General features: G+C 35.6%; 1 protein-coding gene across 1 annotated transcript in view; it reads left to right on the top strand.

The window, feature by feature from the left end:
* Positions 1-21,089, top strand: part of DIAPH3 (diaphanous related formin 3) — a 212,171-nt gene extending 191,082 nt beyond the window's left edge. The window contains exon 28 of the mRNA XM_071448410.1: positions 19,591-21,089. Within this exon, the coding sequence (XP_071304511.1) occupies positions 19,591-19,847 (257 nt within the window). The 3' untranslated portion in view covers positions 19,848-21,089. The remainder of the gene's footprint in view (positions 1-19,590) is intronic.
* Positions 21,090-23,061: the final 1,972 nt, after the last annotated feature.

Below are 23,061 nucleotides of genomic sequence, written 5' to 3'. Positions count from 1 at the left end.
GCACTTAAATTTAATAGGTTTCCGTCAACTGAGTCAGTAAGAATTCTAGAATTTAATTCCTAAGCCTTTTTTTATTTTGAAGATGGCACTAGAAAAACTGCACACTCAGAAATAAGTCATATAGGGAAAAAAGCCCCAAAAGATTTTGCTCTGTGAGCTGTATTGTTCATGAAGCTTGGTTACTGTACATTTATGGTCATTAGTTAATAGGCTGTTGAGGTGAACTTTACTTACTGCTCTGCATAGACTAATCATGCTGTCCTACATGGAATGGATGGGCATTTTTGGTGTTATCTTTGACTACTTAATTCAGGTGATGTGATTAAACGTCACCAAGGTTAAATTATGAAGTTTGAATCTTTAACAGTCTATCCTTTGAAAAATTTTATGATCCGACTTAACAACTGTATCTCACTTTGAAGCTGGGTTTGAACCAGATGACCTCTATAGAGGTCTTCACCAACCTAAGCTTTTTCATTATCTGAGAGAGCTCTATCTCTTTATTAAATTTTGTGAATTAAAACATATAAGTACATTTTGAAGTTACGACATATGCAAATGTCTTGAATATAAAGGACTTGTTTCCATCAGGTTCCATGTAGAAGATCTGATCATTAATTTTCAGCAATATTTTCACATCCATATAAAAAATAAGAAGCTCCTTGATTAACATAAAAAGGCATTTGTCTTGAATTCCTCATATTCAGGTTTTAGTGGGGCACAAGACATTTCAGATAAGTTTCAGGAATTTTTAGGGCACCTATTCTACAGTACCTAAATCTTCTGTACTTGTGCTTCATGTCAGCAAGAGCCTTCGTATTTTTGCATTCTCTTTATCAGGGAGATAAAAGACTGTATTATTTTATTTGTGGTTTTGTTTTTAGGCTGATAAACTGAAGTATACATTCTTTGGACTTCTTTATAAATGTGTTTCCGTTGGTCATGTAACTAAGCAACAATCTTTGCATGTCTCCCCAAAATCCCGCTGGAAAGTTACTTATTAGGAAATCACCTAATCCTAAATTTTATTTTGTGATGTTTAAGGAGAATCTGTTTACCTTCATGGCAAGCTGAGCAGTTCTGGAAGCAGTACCTACTGTGTTTTACCTCCTAAGGATTCACTTGCACAGCTTCAACAGGTCACAAATTTGATGGCAAAACTTAGTGACTCTGTCCCATGCTTTGGCCACTAAGAGATTTTCCCTAAAGTACATATTGCAATAGTTACAAGTTTTTATCTATAACTTCTTTTCTTCATAGCAATAATAGGCATCTCAATAAAAATGGGGAAATGCTTTGCATTGATGGAATTAAGCTTACTGTAAATGCAGTAGCCAACCTTGTCACATTCAAATTGGAAAAACGAAAAAAACACTGTCAAAAATTCAATTTAGCATTAGAGAGATTACTGCAGTATAACAGCCCTTTATCTGTAGTAGTGTATAAAAGCACTTCTAACAGTGCATCAATTTTCACATCCATTTAGTAGATTAGAAAGCAATTGTAAACAGAGTAAAACCCACATTAACTCCTGTCAGCAGCCTGCCTTTTTCTCAGTTATGGATTTGTTTGAAATAACAGTGAAGTCTAAAGTGATTGCATCAACATCACAGATTGTATTATAAATATGAATGAACCCATTGTAATGGACTGCATAGTAATAGGTGGCAAGAATTTGTCCCCTCCCCTCAAAGTAACAGCTTTTGTAAGTGATGAATAGCTGTGGCATAAGGAAACATGTCACTCTTCAAGAAATTACTGCTCCTGTTGTGAAACAGTAACTGCACCAAGTGATGGATTTTTTAAACTGCCCCTATTTTAATATTTTAGCAATGCACCATTAATAAATGTCTGCTATTTCTTTTAACTGAAATAAACTGAAAGTTATATATATTAAAAAATCCTAAATCAACTATTTTTAAATGACCAGTTATTTAAACAACAGTACTGGTGGTGTTTTTTGAGGTGCAGAGAAAGAAAGTAGCTATGCATGGGTTTGTTAATTTTGGAAAATTGCCTTTCTTTTAACTGCTTCAAAACAAGAAATGCAGTGAAAATGAAAAGAATACTATTTTTTTTCTCATCATCAGGTAGCACAGTGGTAGTTACAATAAACTGATTCATGGCCAGTGTGGTGAAAGTTGATCTTGAAAGACTTGAAGATTCTTCATACACAACATCAGGCAGAGTGAGGCGTCTTTTGCATTTTTTCATTTCTCCAGAAGATGTCTAATGTCTCTAACAAACACTGGTCACTAGATATTTCCTAACACCTGTTTCTAAAAGGTGTTCCACTGCATATCTTGTTAATTGTTGCTGTCCATTTAGCTATTCCTTACAGACTTCAATAAGTCTACTATTCTACTATTCTGCTATTCAATTGCTTTTGTTAGGAAACTCTGGCTACCAGGGCGTTGTGATAAATGTACTACAGTCATAATGCTAGGGCACTGTGCTATAAAATAGTGCTTCTCTGAAGTAAAAGGAACAATACTGTATATTTGAGTTCCAATTTATCACACACAGGATATTAAACATTGAGGACCAAATTTGCAAATGAGGACAAATGTAATGTGGGACTCCCAGACTTATGGGAGTAAAATCTGTTAGTAAATTAACTACAAAGGTAAAAATAAAATTTTCTCCAAATTGTAAGAATGAAATGTGACAATATCTTCTCTCAGCTGCTGCATTTCATTGTTATTTTGTGAAATACTATGGCAATTACTCAATGAAACATTTTGCACAAAGACTTCATTTAAAAAGTCTTTAAATTTTGGCTGAGAAAGCGAATAGTTTTCTCCATAGAGACTGTATATTTCTTTGATAACCCATTTGTAATTGTAGTTTTTATCCTTCAACTTTGTACATTTAAGCAAAAACAGTTTCAGGAATGGTGATTTCACATTAGTGAATTTTCTGCTTTACTGTGTTATAGCTATTTTTGATATTTTTTATATTTTTGTAAATATAACAAGAAAATGTAATTGATCTTTTTGAGAATGAAATGCTTAACCGGTGCTATATCTGGATTTATATTATTTCATCCAATAAAAAAAATCATTCTTTTAATGATTTAAGTTTAATGAAACTTAAAGAAATATAATCATCACTAAAAAATACGAAACATCTAAGAGCTAATTTTATACTTATGTGATTTCTTGATTTATATTTTTAAAAAAAAGAATTCAAACATTTTTTTCTCTTTTTTTTTCAGAAAGTGCAGGTGAATGTGTGGTTTCTTAAATTGGACCCAGCATTCTAATGTAACTTCCTGTTCTTAAGCATTCCTATTCAGTGGATTTCAAATTCCAAGTCAAATAAGTGCACAGAATTCAAGTGCTCTTCTGTGTCCTAGACTTACACAATCAGAAATTTGATTATCTTGCCTTCCCCTATCCTTTATTTACCTACACGCTCTTGGGTGCAGCTGAAAATGTTTTTCCAAAACCCTCTCATCCATCCTAAGTGCTCAGTTCTTTCTAAGATGCTTTCTCATCTAATTCAGTTTCACATGTAGCCAATGTTTTCTAGTAATAGATAAAATTAACTGTATCTTGCAGTAATTTTATTACCATTAGCTTACTAATCTGTCTTCTTAAAGAAGACTTAAATGCCACTTAAAAGCAAGTGAAATTCAAAGGAAAGAAGCTGGTAGAAACGAGAACCGGTGAAGGTCCCAGGGCTAGAGAGCAAGCTGTCATCTCATTAGGACCTGCTTTGGAATGACATCCTCAAGAAGGAATTGCAGTTGAAACTGAACTCAGACATTGTTCCTGAACTCAGACAAGAATGACGTCATGTCACCCCTAAAGCAGTCAAGAGTCTCTTTTCTCTGAACAGCAGAATTGTCTTCCCAAGGCAGATGAGGACTCCCAGTCCAAGAGTTACCAGTCTTTCTGGCCAGGAGGTCACATCAGTGCACCCTCTGCAGCCATCCAGCTGCCCACAGTGCTGCTCTTACAAGTGTCTATTTCATATACTCTATTTAGCTACTTCAACCCACTTCTCTTTCCAAGTTACACCACTTCTGTTTGAAAAAAAAAATCTTTTAAATACTATTGGTGAGAAATTACTTGTCAAAGCTGGCAGTTCTCAGACAGGTATAGACACATGTAAAGCAGGTAAATAAACTTTATGTTCAGGTGTATATATATTCCACTTAATTACATGGGATCTGTTTTGCTTGCCTTCACTATCTATTTAAAACTAATCTAAGCTAGGCTCTGTCTCTAATCAAAAGAAGCCAATAGATACCTAAAGTATGTGCTTTTAATTGTGCTCTGAAGATTGCCTTTTTCCCTTGACTAGTCCCTTGACAGTGCAATCTCTTTGCCATTATTGTTCTGCAGAGTCAGGCATAATGATTCTGCACCAGGACTACCATGCTCTACAATGATTTCATTATAGTGAAATACAGCACTAGTGGGTATGTAGGATCCATAGATAACATTCCACACTTTGTATCGCTCTCAGAAATTCTGTATTTTGTGTAATTAGTATGGTACAAAACAACCTCAGCCACCCACAAATAGATTTTCCTATAAATGAGTTGTCTCCTAAATTTGAAATACCTTTCAGCTGAATCTCTGTGTATCACAGTCCTTCCTGTATGCACCGGTGACTATGGAGCTGTGCATAATCTGATGAGGAAAATGGTATTTCTGTTTTAATTCTGATGGGCATAGGTCATTTGGATTAGTTTCTGAATGAATGATGGAATATATACCAAAGTCTGTTAAACAATGAAATGATTGTTGAAAATAGTCTTTTCAAATGATCGAGTCTCAAGTAACAGCATGTTTTTGTTTCATACCAAAAACAGCTTTGTGTGTTGGCATTTTATTTTTTTTACCATGTTGAACTCTTAATACTTTTCTTTGCTAGTTCTTTAGCTTTATGCTTTATGGAATAATTCAAATTTAGCATAATATTTAGTATGTTGTACAAGTAAGAGAAAAATATTCTGTAATATATGCATAAAATATTGATGATAAGGCCCAGGTTTTATCCCTTTATCCCTTTGTCTTTAACTTGGTGCATACTCTGCAAAAGCAGTGCTATGGGTGTTTTGGTTTTTTTGGGTTATCTTGTTTTTTTAGAGAGACTTCAGGAAACATTTTCATGGAACTCAAATCTCTGTTACTTTAATTCTTTCACCTACAAATCTATCTTACTTAACAAAAATGCATACACTCCAGAGGTAATATCTAATAATCACAGGGTTGCCTTCCCTTTTGAAGTATCATCTCTAAAGACTAAGCTTAAACACAGTCCTCTGTAGATGCGAAATTCTTAAGTTTTGATGTATACAACTAGAGTTTTCTAAGTTTTGCATGGCCAGGACTAAATCTAAGCCAATTTCAGTTTAAAGAAGTGATGATTTTCACCTCAAGGGTAGGATTCCATGTACCAATGCAGAAGTAGAAATCATTTATTTTATAGGCTGATTTTTAAATCCAGAATACGTTTCAAACTTGTCAGAAACTTGCAAAGCTGTACACAAGTTTGGGTATCCCAAATCTGTCAGAGAAAAGAACCTAAACAACTATAAGAGCTATTGCTACTGGAGGTATAGGTTAGTGAACATGAAGGATATTTAAAAAGGAAAAAATGTTGATAGTTAATGGCTGAGCAGTGTGGTTAGTAATGGTGTCTCATATCTACAGTTCTTGTCAGCATATTGCATACTAAAGAGTGTTCCCCTGCTTATATCCAAAGTGTTCACTGTAGCAACTGTAACTTTTTTGATTATATTCTTCATGTAGCCAGAAAAAGCTTTGTGAAATTTTACAGCTTCTGTTAAATAAGTGGTGAGATGTTTACTTAATAGTCTATCAGTCCTTAAAATCACCAAATCTGCACCCTGTCCTCCCCCGTAGGGGAGGTGTCATCTCAACAATCCCCTGTCTCGGTCCAGACTAGGAAATGCACCTTTTATGCAGATTTTGCTGTGGTCAAAAGTCTAAATCTTCCAGATCCAGAAGTTTCTTTTAGATATCTGAAGTGTAGGCTCTCTTTACCTGTTTAACATACCTACATTAGGGTGAAATGAAGCACAGTTTGAAAGTGCTTGTTTCTCCTGACTGAATGTGAAGGGAGCCTGAGGCAACCAGCACAAATTCATTCGGTCCACTTAATCTCACACTGGATCAAGGGCCTTTGGTCAGGCACAAGGACGCACAGGACTTTGCATGCTGTTGTTACAAACAATTTTATATAACACTGAAGAGTCAGGTTTGTTTCTGTACCTGCAAAACATATGTATCCATAGTCAATGAGTTTTATCTATTTCATAGTTGTAGTTATAATAAGGCCAGTTAAATTTGCAGTTTATTGTTTTAAATTTAACTGAGAATATTTCAAAGTATTCATTACCACACAAAAACAAAAAGGAAATGCATCTACACAAATGTAACTGGATGTTTTGTTTTAAGCCGTATTCTGTTACATAAGACTTATAAATTTATACATCTGCTTCAGCTTATTGAAACTGTCCTGATTTTAAGCTTAATTTCTGGAAGAAATCTGTTTTGCTAGTAAGCTCAGAAGAAGCAAAGGTTTTTAAAAGATGTAAGATAAATTATCGAGTGCCTTAACTGAATTCTTAGACATAGAGGACTAAGACTCCCTTCACACTCCCTTCCACAAAGTTTTCCTCAGTTATGTTTCTGAAATAAAAACACATAAATATCTAGCCTACTATTCTTGCTGCAAAATTTTTACAAATCTCCTTGGAGTCAGCTGAATTGTTATTCTTAACACTGCTGACTAACATTAGGAATCTAGATAATAATACCAATTGTATGTGGTATTATTTTATTACACAAAACAGAAAATTATATTTCTTCTATAGGATGTTGCTTTAAAATTAATAGTAACATGCATGAAATTTGCATTTTAATAAATTTTCCTTAGGCAAGTGAACTGCTGAACATTGTGATATTTTTCAATTGCATTTGTTTTTTTCCTTAGCATTTAAAGCTACTCAGGTGTAGCTTTTCTCTGGAAAGGAGCACTAATGAAGGTGCTAAAAAAGACTTGAGAATATATCTCTAATGTGTTTAGTATGACTGACTAATTTAACTGATGAGCTAGCAACGAGTTTACACAATATAGTTGTTCTAGAAAGAAGTGTCATTTTAATTGTTATTATGTATATTGTGTTTCCTAAAAGGTGTTTTTATCATCTCTTTAGAACACGGTGAGAGAAAAAGAATTCTCTTCATGAGAATTGTGTGGCGATTGTGTTTGTGTATAACTAGGAATAACCTATAGACATTCTAGCCTGAATGAATTTATGTACACGTGAATCTGTGTGTGCATCTTATGTCCTAAAAAAATGTTTTCAAGTTTTTTGAGTCGTCTTAAGTCTTTGAAGAGTATCCACAGAACTTCCCATGGCTGTCTTCTAGTTTCTTCAGCTATGTATGGAATAATGGAGCAGAAAATTGAGGAGATTTCTGAACAGTCAAGTGATTTCCATCACAGACTAATTTGGTTCTGGAAATAAGTTGTTTAATGGGTTGAGGTTTTTTTGTCTACACCAGGTTGGCATCTGTAGTCAGTACAGTTGCAAAGTAGGAAACACTAGTGATTCCACACAATTAGCAAAGCTCACCCCTAAACAATGGCTGGTTTACTAGGAGAAGCATCTGCACATCACCATTTGAGAAGAAATTGTCATTGCTTAGATGTGATCATTTATGGGCTTGGAACTAAAGTCTAGGTTTGCAGTGGGGTGCATGGCAATATGAACTGATACAGTAAACAACTAAACAAAAGCCTGAACAGGAAAAACTGGAATTGTGTAAAAGTTTGCCTTTAAGTCTGAAATCTGTCGTGTGAACAGCTTCCATCAAATTCATGTATGCAATGGCATAGAGTTGTTACACCATCTCTGGTTTCACTGGGGGTGCCAGGGTTGGCCTTTATGTTCTCCATGGCAGCCCATAAGCTGCTGTGCTTTATCTTAGTGACTGGTGATGCCACCAGACCAGTGTTTCGCCTGTTGCTGAGCTGTGCTTGCATGGTGTCATGGCTTTCTGTCTGTCCACACACAAAAGCACAGAGCCAGGAGGCTCAGGGTGGGAAAGAGGTTGGGAGGGGATAACTGACATGGCTAACTGATGCTCTACCATATGATGTCATGCTCAGCAATAAAATCTCAGGGAAAGGAGGGAAAGTTCTTTTTGAACATGTTCCCTTACAACCTGAAGCATATCTTAAAAGGACTACATTTTCCCCAACTTCATTCAGAAAACCCCTTCACAGATTTTATGCTTTTGTGTGTCATAGTATGAATAATATTTAGTTGAATGCCCAGAGCAATTGAAGAAAGAAAAGCATTCATGATAGTTCAGATAAACTTCAGTGGTCTTTGCTATAATATGTTGTTCTCTGAATTCTTGCACTGTTCAAGCATTTACATTTAACATGAGAATGTATTTGACCATGCATGCTACAGAGAAATAATTTAAGCATATGTTTTTTTCTTTGTGAGTGTCTGAGCTTGTGTATTATTATTTTAATTACCCCTCAGGCAATCTTCTGATATGTGATCAAGTGCAGGTCAATGTTCTGAGAGTCCTTCAACATGACAGTTCACAGAATAATTATCCTGTCATCACACCTTGATTCATTGTTACATCGTTTCTTGGACTTTTTCCTCTTTCTCACATTTGCTTAGCAACCAGATCACAAGTCTCATACTTATTATTCAAGTAATCACTCTCTGCAGCACATAGATGCACCAATTAAAGCTTTACAATGAGGTATATTGTTCTGTGTGGAATCCTCAGGTGTCAGGAATTAAAAATTGATTTTAAATGTTGCAGGCTGCGTTCAAATGGCTCATCTGTGTTTATGCTAAACAAACAAGCATGCTAACAATTCCGAACAAAAGAGATAGGTCAAAATCATTAGGAAATGAATGATAAAATTATATTTTGTTCTTAAAGCACTTAGTCTTTTAGAGATTTACCAATTAAATTCAGCTCTGAAATGTCTGGGTGCCAAACATTTATTTTAGCTCTGTTTCTTTCAGATGCAAATCAATTTGATATCTGCTTTATATGTTCTTACCTATGGTCTTTGTAAACATTTTCTGTCTAATTTTCCGATTTGTGTAAATTTCACAGCAATTTATTATTAGAATGAAATTCAAGTACCCAGAAGCTGTCAAGATGGTTCAGTGATTTAATGTTGGCGTCCTGCAGCTTTGACTTTAATCAGCAGATGCTCTGGCATTACCATAAATGTTTTCTTAACCGTCTCTGTCAAAAAAAAAAGAAAAAAAGAGAGAGACAATTTTTCCTGTTTGGAGTCTCCTGTTTCTGATTAAATTCGGTTTGGGTTCTTTTGCATAATTAATATACCATGATGATCTCTAACCATTTGTTTTTAATATCACCTTTTGTGCTAAACTCATTTGCAAGACTGCATCATAAGTCAAAACAGACAAAAGAAAAACAAGTCTACGTTTAAGTCTATGTTAAATCTCTGTTTCCATGGCTTGGGAGGTCTTATTGCCGTCTGCCTTGTTTTCTCAGTGAATATAAAGGCTTCAGGGTTTCAGTAGTTCAGTTTTCCATATTCTATGTAATATTTTAAGTCCCTCCATGAGAAAGAGGGTTTTTTTCTGTATGTGCAAAGGTGTGTTGCATTTTAGATTTTAGAAAATTTAAAAAAACCCTCCTCCTATGTGGTAAGATTAACCTTTGTTAGCTGGTGATTACTAAATAGTATTTGAGTGCAGTTGATTAGGAATAGAAGGAGGAATTACTACAGTTAACTTCTGTTGTTTTTAACATACCAAAGTGGCTGCTAAGAGTTTAACTGGTCAAATATAGGGCAGTAAATATGTTCATTGCATAAAAAGTGCGTACCATTAGTGATGTTAAACACAGCATTTTGAATTCACAATGACCGGATTAATTACCCATGATAATGTAGCTTGAATTTGTCTTGTGATAATTCAGTGGTATTTGGAGGAGTCGGTAAAAGCCATTTTTAAATAATAATTCCTCTTTCAGAGACTGTTGAAATCAGTGTCCCTTTTCAGAGCAGTTTGTCACACTTGCAGAGTACAGTTGTTAGTGTCAAATACACATATGGCTGGATCATGTGCAGAGTAGAAACATTTTTTTTTGTTCCATCTCTCTCCACACATGAACAAGGCCAAATTAGTCCATCCCAAAGAGAGGGAATAATTACGTGAAAGCACATAGCATTAATTAGAGCATCATATAAAGAGAGAGAGAATTATCAAAGGAATATATTTATGCAATCTTGTAGAGTGAGAGAGAGATGAATAACTTTTCCTCTGCCTTTATTTCCCAATATTTACTTTTGCACAGGAATCTTCTTGAATATGTACTATTTCCTGCTCCACAGTTACAATCTGCTCATTAGCATGGTATCAATTATTTTCTGCAGAGCTTTGTCAGAGGAAAGTAAGGACCATAATAAAGATATGAAAATTACATGAACTAGGATGTTCAGCTTCATTTAATTTCCATCCAGTTTATTCATGAAGGCAATCTTGGATGTTAGTTTACACAAGTTAAACTTCACAGTCAGGTCTGCTTCTGTTCTCTTAAAAAGCACCCATGCTATAAAGAAGCACAGATTAGAATTCAGAGTTCTCATAAATACTTGTCCAGGTTAGTAAATCACTACACTCTTCCCTGTCATAGCATTAACAGCATGTAGTGCTCTCTGTTGCTCTTCTTCCAGAGACCTCTTTTAAAAACATTTAAAGTTAGAGCAGCCTGAGAGCCATATGCTATTCTTGCAATCTTTTGAATAATAGTGAATGACAGCCCACTGTGACTGTCACGTGTGTGGGCAAGAGCTACCCCAGGACGTTGGTCCTGTGCCTCTTACAGCAATGTGAGGAGACTGTGTTTCTATTCAACTGTTAAAACTAATACCCACCTAATGTACTTTCAGCTCTAGCCTCTCCTCTTTACGCTGTTCCCAAAAGTATTTCCAGGACTCTGTAGATCTATCTCCCTTTAGCTCAGAAGTAGTTTGATTCCTTAGGAGAAAAGAACAGCAGATGATGACAGAAAGATGGTTTTTCTCATTGGTTTGATCTGATATAACAAAGTATTTTTATTCAAACTTAAATCAGTTCAATCAACCAGTACTCTCATTGCTGGTATAAACCTGGGAATGGAAGTTTGGGATAAAAAATAAGAAGTAAAAATTGTATGGATTTGTAGAAGCAACTGGAATAGCTAGGGAATATCTTGTAAACATTTGATATCAAGAGTAGTGGATAAGAAATATTAATAGTGTCAAACTTTTAAGGAAGTTGCTAGCAATAGATACATGTCCTGGTTTAAGGCAAATTTGGAAAGAAACTTCTGAAGGGGTCCCTTTAGAAAGCAAATTCAAGTGACCCCTCCCCCTACCAGTTTTGGAGACATAAATCTCCTTTGAGAAAAGCGGAAAAAAACTGTTTTTTAACAAGCAAAGTTCTCACAAATGTAGAAGAATGAATAATATGAAACAATAAAACCTCTCACTGTTCTGAAGAGATGGCAAATTTAGAAAGTCCTTGTCGTGGGCTGTAGCTTGGCTCACTCAGTCTCTTATCAGTCCCTCCTGTGCTGGAAATGCCACATCCTGGGCCCTGGTGGGACACAGGTGTGAGCTCCCAGTGTTTTTCTGGGTTTTCAGTCCAGAGCAGGTTTGAACAGTTCCAAGAAAAAGAAAAAAACCACAGTCTGGGGAACTTCTCTGCCTCAGCTAGCAAAAAACTAACTATGAGCAAAGGAGAGCTCTGTCCCTCTGTTTATGCTGCAGACAGCACAGTCTGGGAGCAGGAATGTGGAGGAGTGAGTGCAGCATCTGAAAACAAACTGCATGCTTCTTCTCTGCCCCTTCACTCTTGAACCAAACTTAAAGGTGCAAAACTTAATATCCAGCATAAACAGAACAGACCACTGGGGATACAATCATCACAAGACATAAAATCATAGAGTGGTTTGGGTCAGAATTGGCCTTAAAGGTGATCTAATTCCAACACCCACACCATGGGGACGGACACCACCCACTAGATCAGGTTGCTCAGAACCAAATCCAGCCTGGCCTTGAACCTCTCCAGGAATGGGGCATGTTTTTTGTGGGTTTTATGGGTTTTGTTTGTTTGTCTGGGTTTTTTTTCCATGTGTATGCTAAATAGTATATACTCAACAGATGCAATAACATTTAGAACTGCGGTGAGAAGAATCTCATAAATATAAGGTCAGTCTTTAAGATTTACTTTGTTGTTTGGATTTGTTGTGGGTTTTATTTTCCAAAGGAAGGAGGCTTCCTACTGTGTTTTTCCTCAACGGTTGGTAAAAGAAGACAAAATTGTGTTTCTTTTCCATTTCAGTTATTTTCCATCAGCATGTTGCTTATCATTCCCTATTGCATCTGCTAGTGGCTTTCCTTTGATGACAGCAGTCTTTATGCATATTCCTGAAGTTTTTTTATCAAAGTGCACCTTGAAAGCAGAATTCATCTATAGGGAGCTGGTTTGCAGACAGGTTTGGAGACTAAATGTGTCTGCTGCTGGAAGGCATTTTAGTTTGTGTGATCTACATTAACTATCATCAGCTGAAGAGGGTAGCTTTAGACTATGGACCTCTGTGTATCTTGTCACAGGTCACTAACTTAGACATTCATCATTTTTGACTGTTAACTCTAAAGACAGTTTGGAATGCAAGCTTCAATATACCTGTGAACAAAATAAAACAAGTAATAAACTACATTTCAGGACTTTAAAATACTGTAAAATATGTTAACTTCCAGTTTTATTGTCATTTCCTTACTACTTTTTGACTTAAGAGAAAAAGTTGATGTTTGTCCTATTTGTACCTTTAGAGGAATCCTATAAACACGTAGGCTGTGGATTGTTTCTGCCTTCTGGGGCCTGAAGACCCCATGCCTCTGGTATTCATGTAGATCAATATTTACCTTTTAACTGCCTTTGTCTGACAAATAAGAAGATGAATTTATTAGTTATTAATACTAAAGTTATGACTTATGATTTATCAGTTTTGAAATTAAGAGACTTAGAATTTAGTTTTTCAAGAATATTTCAAAGCATGTGCTCTAAAAATCATTAATGACCACAAAGTAGATTTCTGTTTAGGAAATTTCCATTTTGCAGTTTTCCTAGAAACTGCCAAATGTGCCTTCTTTGGGGAAAAATGCATTAAAAGACACTGAAAATCAACTGTAATTCAGGGTGAAATAGGAAGGATGCCAAACTCCTTAGTCTGAAACAGTTGTCTTAGAAGACACCTGCAGAGGATTCTTCTCTTACTGACCTTGGGTGATTTCTGTCAGCAGCTTGATCTCCACATTCTTGTTCTCTTATCATCTTGACAGGTGCTCAAGACTTTTGTTAAAATCCTAGTAAATGAAAGTTGCATTTCTTGTAAAAAAAAGTCATTGTCTTATCACAGGTGAGAATATATTAGTTTAAACGGAGAAATTGGTTCAAACTCATTGCAATTGCGAAGTGTCTTCAGAAAAGATAGTTAAAACTTTGAATGGAGTGATCAGCAGGAACTTAAAGTAGTCTTTGAGAAAATATAGGGAGGAAAGGGATTAAAAGAATTTTTAAAGGCTTTACTTTGGGGCCAAGTAAAAGGGAGCTGGTCCAGCATAGTTCCTCTTGTCAAAAATTTCTTTGCTCACAGTTTGTAATTGACTGTCTTTTGAAATTTAGTTTCTATAAATTCTCTGTATTAGTCACACTGTGTGTTGATGTACTCATTTCTTGCCTTTGAAATGCACATAAACCCCCTATATTCACTCTTTCTGAAAACTGTCTCATCTAAATTGAGCTTACTGATAGTGTTTCTTCCTTGTGTTTCACACCTTTTTAATGCAACACTCAAGAACAGCAGCAAATATTAAATGATATGTGCATAGTTTAAAAAGAAATGTTCCAAATATCAGTAACACTTTTTCATGTCTCATGAGTTATTGCCTGCTTAAGATCAGTAGAGTCGTGAGCATTAAGTATGAAATACAAAGGTGTAAGAAATTCCTTATCAAGCAAAGGTCTTTTGAGTACAGTTCACACTCCTTTATGGATTAGGGTTGAAGCTGCAGGTTCAAACTGAAATAAGTCATAGCAACACACAGTGCTCCTTTTAGCAGGGACATTCTTCAAGCCTACCCTTGTCAGTCAGAGATATTGTTGCAAAAACATGAAATCAATAAAAAGTATTTAAAATATTTTCCATTAGACCATCCAGAAAGAAGCTATCCTATTTTTTCATGAATGATCTTATGTAATACAGATGGACCTTCTAGCTATAGCAGTCTTTCATATTATGTCTTAATTCTGGTTCTGAGGGAAAAGGCTAGCTTTGAGAAGGATCTTTTCCCCTGATGTTTTGCTGGGAAAATACATGAGTACAGCATCAGCATGGTGTTGCTTTTTGAGAATTTCAGTTCCATGCATCAGGGATGAGGAACCAGAGACAAACTATGGCACCAAACTGGGGAGCCAGTGGTAAGAGTTATGACTCCCCATACCCTTTGGTATGGGCACAGTCCTTCAGAGTATTGTCTAGGACATGACTTAAATGACAAGTCATGACTTAAAATGTAAAAATAATTTGCATTTCCAGTAATGTCAGGATGGGTGGGCTTTAGAAAATGTTGGCATAGACATAGCTTCAGGAATATGAAGTAGCATGTGAGGCACAAGTCAGCGAGATCAGAAATATTCCACTGGGTTGTTGAGCATTTTTCCTTGTTAACTTGGTAAGAGATGTAATGAGGTTGTAACTGCAATTGTTCTTTCTATGTTACAGTTTTGTCATGCCCTACATTTAGATGTATGACTGTAATACGAGCATATAATGCCACGCAGTGCTGTTCTCTTTATTGTATTTGCAACTTTATTTTTCAATCAGTCTACAAGTATTTACATAAAACCAAAATATGTCCTTAGTATCAAGACTTTTACTGAGAAACTGTGATGAAATAAAGCTTTTCAGCATCCTTTTTAATATTAAATATTTATTAGTTGTTTAAAAAAAAATCTATCTCAACTTTAGTGAGTCTCTTGCAATCATTTCTGTTCCATATTAAAGGTAATATATAACACTATTGTGTAGGATTTTAAAATCTCCAACTGATCATATTTTTTTCCCCAAGTTCACAGCAGCCAAGTCTTATACTACTGATCTTTTTTTTTTTGTTCAGATACTAGGGCACAATTTCCTTTTTCTGAATATGATGTATCCTTTAATAGGTTATAAGCATACTGTTATAAGTTGTGCTGTGTTTGGACATCATTTCAACTGTGGACAGCTATTTTAAGCACAATTTTCTGTCAGTTGAATTTCCTGAGCATTGCAGTTATAAGTCTTGTACCTAGATGATAATAACTATTTGGCTCTAGGTTTTGTGAATATGGCTTGGGAATGGTTTTGATTAACAGCAATGTTCAAACAATTAATATCTGCAAAAACTGCATTTGAATAGATCTGGAGGACCCACAAAAGTTCAATATTGAACAAGGGAAAGAAAAGATTTAAATATCATGGAATCTGGACACTGAGACTTTTGTAGTAGACAAAATGATCTCTGCCTAACCCCTGCTTGGGAGCATTCACTAGCAGTAAAGTCAAAACTATTATAGGTTATCACCTGAGCATTTAGAAAACTTAATAATTAATTCAAAATGATTGATTTTTTTTTTAATCTGCATAGTGATTGTTATGATATGGGTGAATGACAAATTTCGATTGTTCAAAGTGACCAAACAGTAGAAACTTGTCTCAACTACTTCCAGTATATACAGGAAATTAATAAGTTCTGTCTTTATCCAGTGATTTTTAATGTCTGATTTCTTTTTGTCTTGCTACTGCCGGAAGGTGCGCCTTGCTACAGTAGGTGGACAAATAGTGCATCTCCAGAAATGTAAGCTTTCTTCTTAACAGGAATTCATGCAGAAGTGCCTTTTCATGAGTAGTTTTTGTTTAACCTTCTGTGTGTTTAATTATATTCAGTTCTTTAGAAGTGTATTTGAACCAATACATGTGAGTAAATACATATTTTTTTTCAAATATAGTTTATTGTCAAAAGCAGAAAACAAATTTATGTATGTCTATGATGTAATGGTCCAAAACATTTTAGGAAAGTCTGTTAAAGACCGGTATGGTTTGTGGATTTTCTGTGTGTTCCCTTTTTCTGGAAGCATAGGTGGCCAATGTGACTAAGCCATGTCCTGGCTGTTTGGGCAGCCATATCAAAGACTGTCTTCAGAAACAGATCAAGTTCATGCTTATGACTGGTTATGGTTTCCTGCTTTCGCATGTATATATGTGAATTCCAGAACTTCATTACTCTGGTGGTTCAAGGTTTTAATGTCTAATAGCAGTAAATTAATGGCTGTTTATTCTTGTACTTACTTTGTCAGGTAATCTTGACTTCTGGCTTTTTTTGCAAGTAAATAACTATATGCTTTATAGTCTTTATCATACGGGACTAAAGAAGTCTGATTTTTCCACAGTTGTGGTCAAAGCTGCGTGCTAACCTGCAGCAGTTTGCTGCCATGTAGTTCTGTATCCACATGCAAGATGCACTGGTTTTTTTAAACCACTCACCTCAACACTGACAGGTTGAAAATTAACTTATTTGGTTTCACCACTATAGCACAGGATTTGAGGGAGGTGAGGTTACAATTCCAAGTTAAGGCAGTGGAATGGATGTGGTACCAAAACACCAATGCATGTGAGTTTTGAATCAGTGTGTGAAGCAGTATAGAGTGCTTAAGAGTTTGAATTTAACACAAATTAATTTCTGTTGGCTGTAAAATGAAAAACTGAGGAATTAGTGAGACTTTTTACCTTGATAGTGGTCATTTTACTAGTTATGCACTTTGATTTAAAGAAAAGTCATCTTTCGCTCTGTTAAGAATGCCACAAGTGGCACATATACCTTAAGTAATACAGCAGTTAATTCTTTGCATGCACACTTACTGAAGTGAAATCTAGGGCTGTAAGTAAATGTGTATGCTTTCTGAGCCAAGCCTAGCAAAGTTCAGTGTTTCTGAATGAAATTCACAACAGCCAATTTGCTAAGCAGGGCACTATCTACCTCCACATCTGCTAATACTGGACTTGCACTTAGGCATAGCAATGCTCTATGAAGTTCCTCCTTGACTGAAGAACATAAGCAGAAAAGATGCCACCTGATTTAGAAAGCAGCTAAATAACAACTTCGAGATGATAATACTGGATTTAGATAAAATATGTGTCCAAGTACTATTTTTTTTCATTTACTCTAGCTGCTCAATATTATTTGTAACATGTCTGAGACCAAAGTATTCTCATTATTAAGGAATGCTGCTAATCACTACCGTGACTTTGTGATTTTTCTGGTGAATCTTGACATCATCAAGGAGATAAAACAAAAACTACTCACATAAACAAAACACTGTTTAAGGCACTTTCCTAATGCCATTTTTCATTTTTTTCAGGACCCTTCAGAGTGAAGGGAAAGGCTGGTCATTCGAGTTAAGTGTTGCACTTATTAGTCGGTGCCTAGAAATTCACAACTGCTGTTGTTTTAAGGGGAAAAAAAGGCACAGCTGTCTTCAGCTTTACTCTGTCCTATCCCTACACAACAATTCCAGATTGTAGGCAGCAATTTGTGGGACACACTGAAGTGAAAGCCTCAATTACTTACTGCGTTTCAAAGCGGTGAAGGAGTTTAGACAGATCCCATGAGCTACTACTTATTAATAGCTAGCTTGCAGCAGCTCCCTGCTTAGGCTGCAGTTGTGAGTCTCACTCTAAGGCACCTCTACTCTGCCCTGTGTACACTATGAGAAACTGGGGGATTTTACTGCTGGATTTTACTTTGAGGCCTCAGTTAATAAGAGTTCGCCATGTCTGTTATACAGTCTAATTCAACACACCTAATTCATCCTCACATTTTTGGGTGAAGACTGCTCAAGTGCAAAATAGTTAAAATTTTGTTGATGGTGCATTTGAGAAGCTTACTTTCGGTGCCTAATTTCTTTTACACTTTTTTAAAATCCAACAATTATGCTTCACCTCTGATGATGATACGACAGTGGGTTTTCTTATACTTAAAAGTGTTGATTTTTAAACACCAAGTATTTTTCCTGCTGCCCCTAGATGAATGTAAACAGGAAGGTCTGTGGTGCAGCTGGTAGTTTGTATATTGACACAGGTAGCACACTTTTATCTGCTTGCAAATATGTGTTCAGAATCAATAAGCATAAACATTTAAGTAGAATGGGACATTTAAGAGTGCACATACAGGGGATATTTTAATTATATATGACGGGTTTATTACATGTAATTATAAAGCTATGTTCATAACCAGTCATTGGCCTCCTGTGATTCAGGAACACTGCTGCTGCATATTCAAGGTCAAATTATTTTCCATAGTGAAAAAAAAAAAATTACGTTTTTCAGCTAAGTGTCAAATTTGTCTTAAGAAATTTTAATTAAGAATTGCTTATCTGATTGAGAAGATGATGGAAAGGAGGTATTTATTTTCTTCCCACCTCCCAAAAGGTGATCGTACTTACAAAATTCGCTGAGATTGTCCAAGAAAGTGTGTAAAATCCTCATCCATCACCAAGAGCCCCTGGTCAGGGAATGACAGTGCAGTAAATATCTTCAGCAGCTGCCTTTTAATGTACAAGCTGTTTTCGGTAGGAATTTTCAGCACTCACATAAAACACACTGTCATGAGTGACTGCCTGTGCTCCAAAGTCATTACTATTGGGATGATGGAACATCTTTCAGCGAATAACCAAAAAACTTTAAATGTCATGTCAAGTGTGTTGAAGGCATTTTCAAGCCTTGCTCAAGGTTACATGAATATTGAGTAGGCCTGTTTCTAAAAAGTTTGAGATCTATGAGAGAAGCGACTCATATGCTGGTTTGGAAAACAGTCACTTGATCTGGAAGGGGCATGGGGAGTGACAGAAAAAGAAATCTGTCTATTAATACATGCCAAACCTGCAAAACTCCTGCCTGGATATTAACTGAGTGCAACTTTGTGTGACAGGCAATGCCAGTGATGTTTAGCAAAAAATAGTGAATTATGCAATTTCTTGAAATTATTTAGCTGCCTAAAAGTTCCCTAAGGAAAGAAAAGGTATAACAATTAAATTAATAATTAAATTAAAATAGACTTTTGAATACATTTTAAAATTTGAACAATTAAAAAGTATGTAGGAAATGTAATTAATGAGGTAAAACCTTGGAAGACACTGAGAGGGGCTAGGTACCTCTTTGACTCCAGTAAGAAAGGGGGATCCTGTAATGCTATATCCATGATTTTGTAAGAAATATGGATGTTAATTTAATGAAGACATGTAAAGTCTGTATCACTTCCAAGGGACCCAGTCCACTGCTTTTGAAGTGGATAATATATTTTGTCTTACCTCCTTGGCATTCATTACTCCTTGTAGTACATCATCTGCATGTAAAATTTCTCTGATCAAGAGGTCTTTTTATATTACAGAATATTGAAACTGAGTATTTTAATATGAAACAAGGTTTGTTTGATTTGTCTCTGCAGAGAACCAGAAAGGACAGCCAGAGAAGCCGTGTTCACACCACAGTATCACTTTAAACTCGACAAGAAGCCCAGTCACCAAAGAAGTTACATATGATGTGGAAACAAGTTCTAAGGTGTTGAACAGGGCTGTTGGGAGAAAGGAATCCTGTCATGGAGAAGGTGGCAAAGAGAAGAAAATGGATCGTATCGGGTCCCCTCCTAAGGGAGAAGCCATTCCAGAAGTAGAAGCTCTCTTGGCAAGACTGCGAGCACTATAGAATAATCATATAACGGATTAAATAAAAGTTAAAAACAATAGCCTACACTACATCTTTAAAGAAATAATAATTTTCTATTTTTGATGTTACATATTTCTGACTTCCTGACTTCTATGTGGATGAAGGATCTGCTTCTAATCTTTGTTTGCAAGACTATAGAAAACAATACTATAGTTTTGGATAACTGCAAGATTGTTTTTTATTATATGTTTTTACTTAAAAATCATATGAAAAGTATCAGAAGAAGATAAATACTAAATTGTTCCAAAGCACAATCTTTCTAGTGGACAGGCTGCTAACCATCTGTTTTGAGTGCTTCTGAAAATAGGAATATCTTTTAAGTATTGTTAAATCATCATGCCTGGGAATAGGGTCAATAAATAACACAAAAAAGGTATTCTTATATTTTCTACTGTAATTTTTATATTTAGCAGGCTAAAGCACCAAAAATGTATCATTATAGTGTCCTTTTCAATTACAGTAATATACAGTATCAACCATATTCCAGTTTGAGCTCATCAAAGAGCACCAAAGCTTGATGAACTATAGATGTATTTACCAAATGGTAATCCATGGGCAGTAAACAAAAAATCTATGCAAATAATATACTTTATATGTAATTAGTATATCGCTGCTTTAAAATTGTGATTATTATATCAAAATAATATATACAATTGCTTTGATTGCAAGATTTTGCAATTGTGTCCTTAGTGGGGGAAAATGTCTTCACAGTTATTTACCAGTGTAATATTTTATCTTTTCACATGAGAATTAATATGTTTCTATAAAAGGAACATGTAACGGAGAAGATTTTTTCAATTGGTTTTTCACAAATTCATTTTCCAGTAGCCCATAAAGTCTTACTGCTGGCATAACAGGAGTCTTGCAAGTGATTGCATCTCTTTTATCCCACTGTCACTGTACAGGGTTGCGTGTTCGCTATCGTATTTATTAATTGCACATCAGAAAGAGCTGCTACCAGTGTTACCAAGTAGGGAGCTATTGTTAGTCTCTTTGCTCTGTTATTTAAAGCTTCCTTAATATAAGAGTGTATTAAGAATCTAATATCATTCTTCTAAATTACTTTATTTTTCTTTACAAAATGCTGAAAAATATGTCTTTCAATAAGAGTCAGTTACATGAAACCCGTGTTTCAATGCTCCAGTGCTTTTTATATCCTTGTTTAAGTTGCCTTTGTACTTCCTGCACTAAACATTAATAAAGTTAATTAGAACTCAAAAACTGGGCCTGATTACACACATGGCATAGGGGTGTTTTCAGCCATGGTGGGAATCAATCTCCTGTTTCTGGGACTGTTGTAGCTGTCATTATACACTAATTACATTTCCCGCCTTTGCTGAAAAAAGAGAGGTATAAACACAAATCAGGGAAGGATTCAGAGCAGGCCTGTAAGACAGACATTTCTTCAGCTCCCCTTGCAAACAATGGGCATGGCTCCCCCTGCAAACAAAAGACTCCTTTGGTAATTTGAAATATATCTTGAATGTATAACTCAAAATACAGTGACTGAGAGTTGTTCTACTAAGGTCTTCTGCACCTCCAGTACTAACACTTACTACCCCTATTTACAGGGTGCAGTAAAAATTACTGTCTAAAAAGTCCAATATGATTGACTACATAAAATGACATTTCAAACACAAAGAAAAGGCCTGTTCAAGGGGAATAAAAGTTAGCAGTACACTGGATCTCTTCAGTTGCTGGGGATGTGCTAAAATAAAAGGGCTAAAAGTAGAGAGCCATACCTTAAATATTAGGATGTTCCTCCTGCATTTGGAGGATGGTAGTGTAGGTGGTGTGTAGGTGGAAGTAAAAATTATTTTCATGAACTCTGTAAACTTGTTCATTTGAATTAATGGGTGAAACTCCACCTCAGAAAACTGACAGTTCAGGATGCTACTGCGTAGCTGATCAAGCAAAGAAAAGTTACAAAAGTATCTACTGAATTTCACAATGAACAAAATGCTGCTAGAAGCCTTTAAAATAAATATTTATCTTTAAATCACAGAATTTAAGCTACATTTTTTTTACAGTTTGGGAAGCTTTTAGAAAGGTATTCCGGGGCTTATAGTCCTTCTAAGGTATTGTGTTTCTGAATTAATCCTTTCAAGCAGCCATCAAGTTAATTTGCAGAGGTTTTATTTCTGTAACAAGGCAAATAAAAAGCTGTGCAACTTCTTAGAATACATGTAAATACAGCATCCAGATTTTTTCTTCCTTCTGTGCTTCTTTGTACCATCATAACCTAATCTACTCAGAGCTAAAGTACATGGTCCAGTTGAAGTACACAGTAGGCTTTCTTTCTACATTTTATCTTGCTTTAATTTCCATTAGACACAAACTCATACACAGGATGTTTTTGATATGAAAAATGCTAGTATTGCCTAATGAGTTCAGAGAAAAAAAAAACTTTGAAAGTATTATAGCTGCATTGATTTCTATGATTTTATGTTTTTATTAAAGTATAAAACTCGGCTTGTAAATTATATAGAGTAAATTGCTTTAATTAAATTTAAAAATTAATTCATTTATTCAGTTTAAAATTTAAAGTTAATTCAATCTCAGAATACTTAGGGTAGACCTTTATTGGTATGTGCTAGTCATTTTTGGCAGGTATTGAGCCTACTCCTACAGCTAAGGGATTGAGCCAGAACCACTTCTGTTAGAAATGGACAAAGGTTTCACGTACTGTGCCACACCCTCTCTATAATTCACACCTGAAAATTAAGTCCTTATAAAAAGAGCTTCCTGATTTAGTCAAACACGACTGCTCAGATAAAAGCATTTGAAGTAATCTTGCAGGGCTCCTTCCCTACCTGAGCAGGAGACAGAAGGCACAAAAATCCGTGACTTTTCTTGCCAGTCCAACTGTAAAGGTCTAACACATCTTTTTGATACTTCATATGCATTTTGGATGACTTTTCATTTCACTCAGTAAAAGAATTTTGATTACTACATCAACTTTTACTTCCTGTAGACACTGTATTGTTTGTGGTAGTACAAATTTGTATGAAATATTCTAATGTTTTGACCTTAGCAAGGCAGGAATGTTTGCAGCAGCCTCTTCAAGCTGCACACAGCCAAGCTTGACACCTGACTCACAGGTTGTGGGTAATACCCCAGTGTGTGTAAGCCCAGAAGCAAAAGTGGAGGGAGTGCTTTCATTGCAAACAAGTGCCAGCATCTGGTGACTGCC

The sequence above is a fragment of the Agelaius tricolor genome, unplaced genomic scaffold, assembly GCF_023055355.1.
Source record: "Agelaius tricolor isolate 1412-34295 unplaced genomic scaffold, bAgeTri1.0.p SCAF_26, whole genome shotgun sequence".
Lineage (NCBI taxonomy): Eukaryota > Metazoa > Chordata > Aves > Passeriformes > Icteridae > Agelaius > Agelaius tricolor.
Note: the sequence above shows the minus strand (reverse complement) of the source record. Positions and strands in the feature narration are given on the sequence as shown.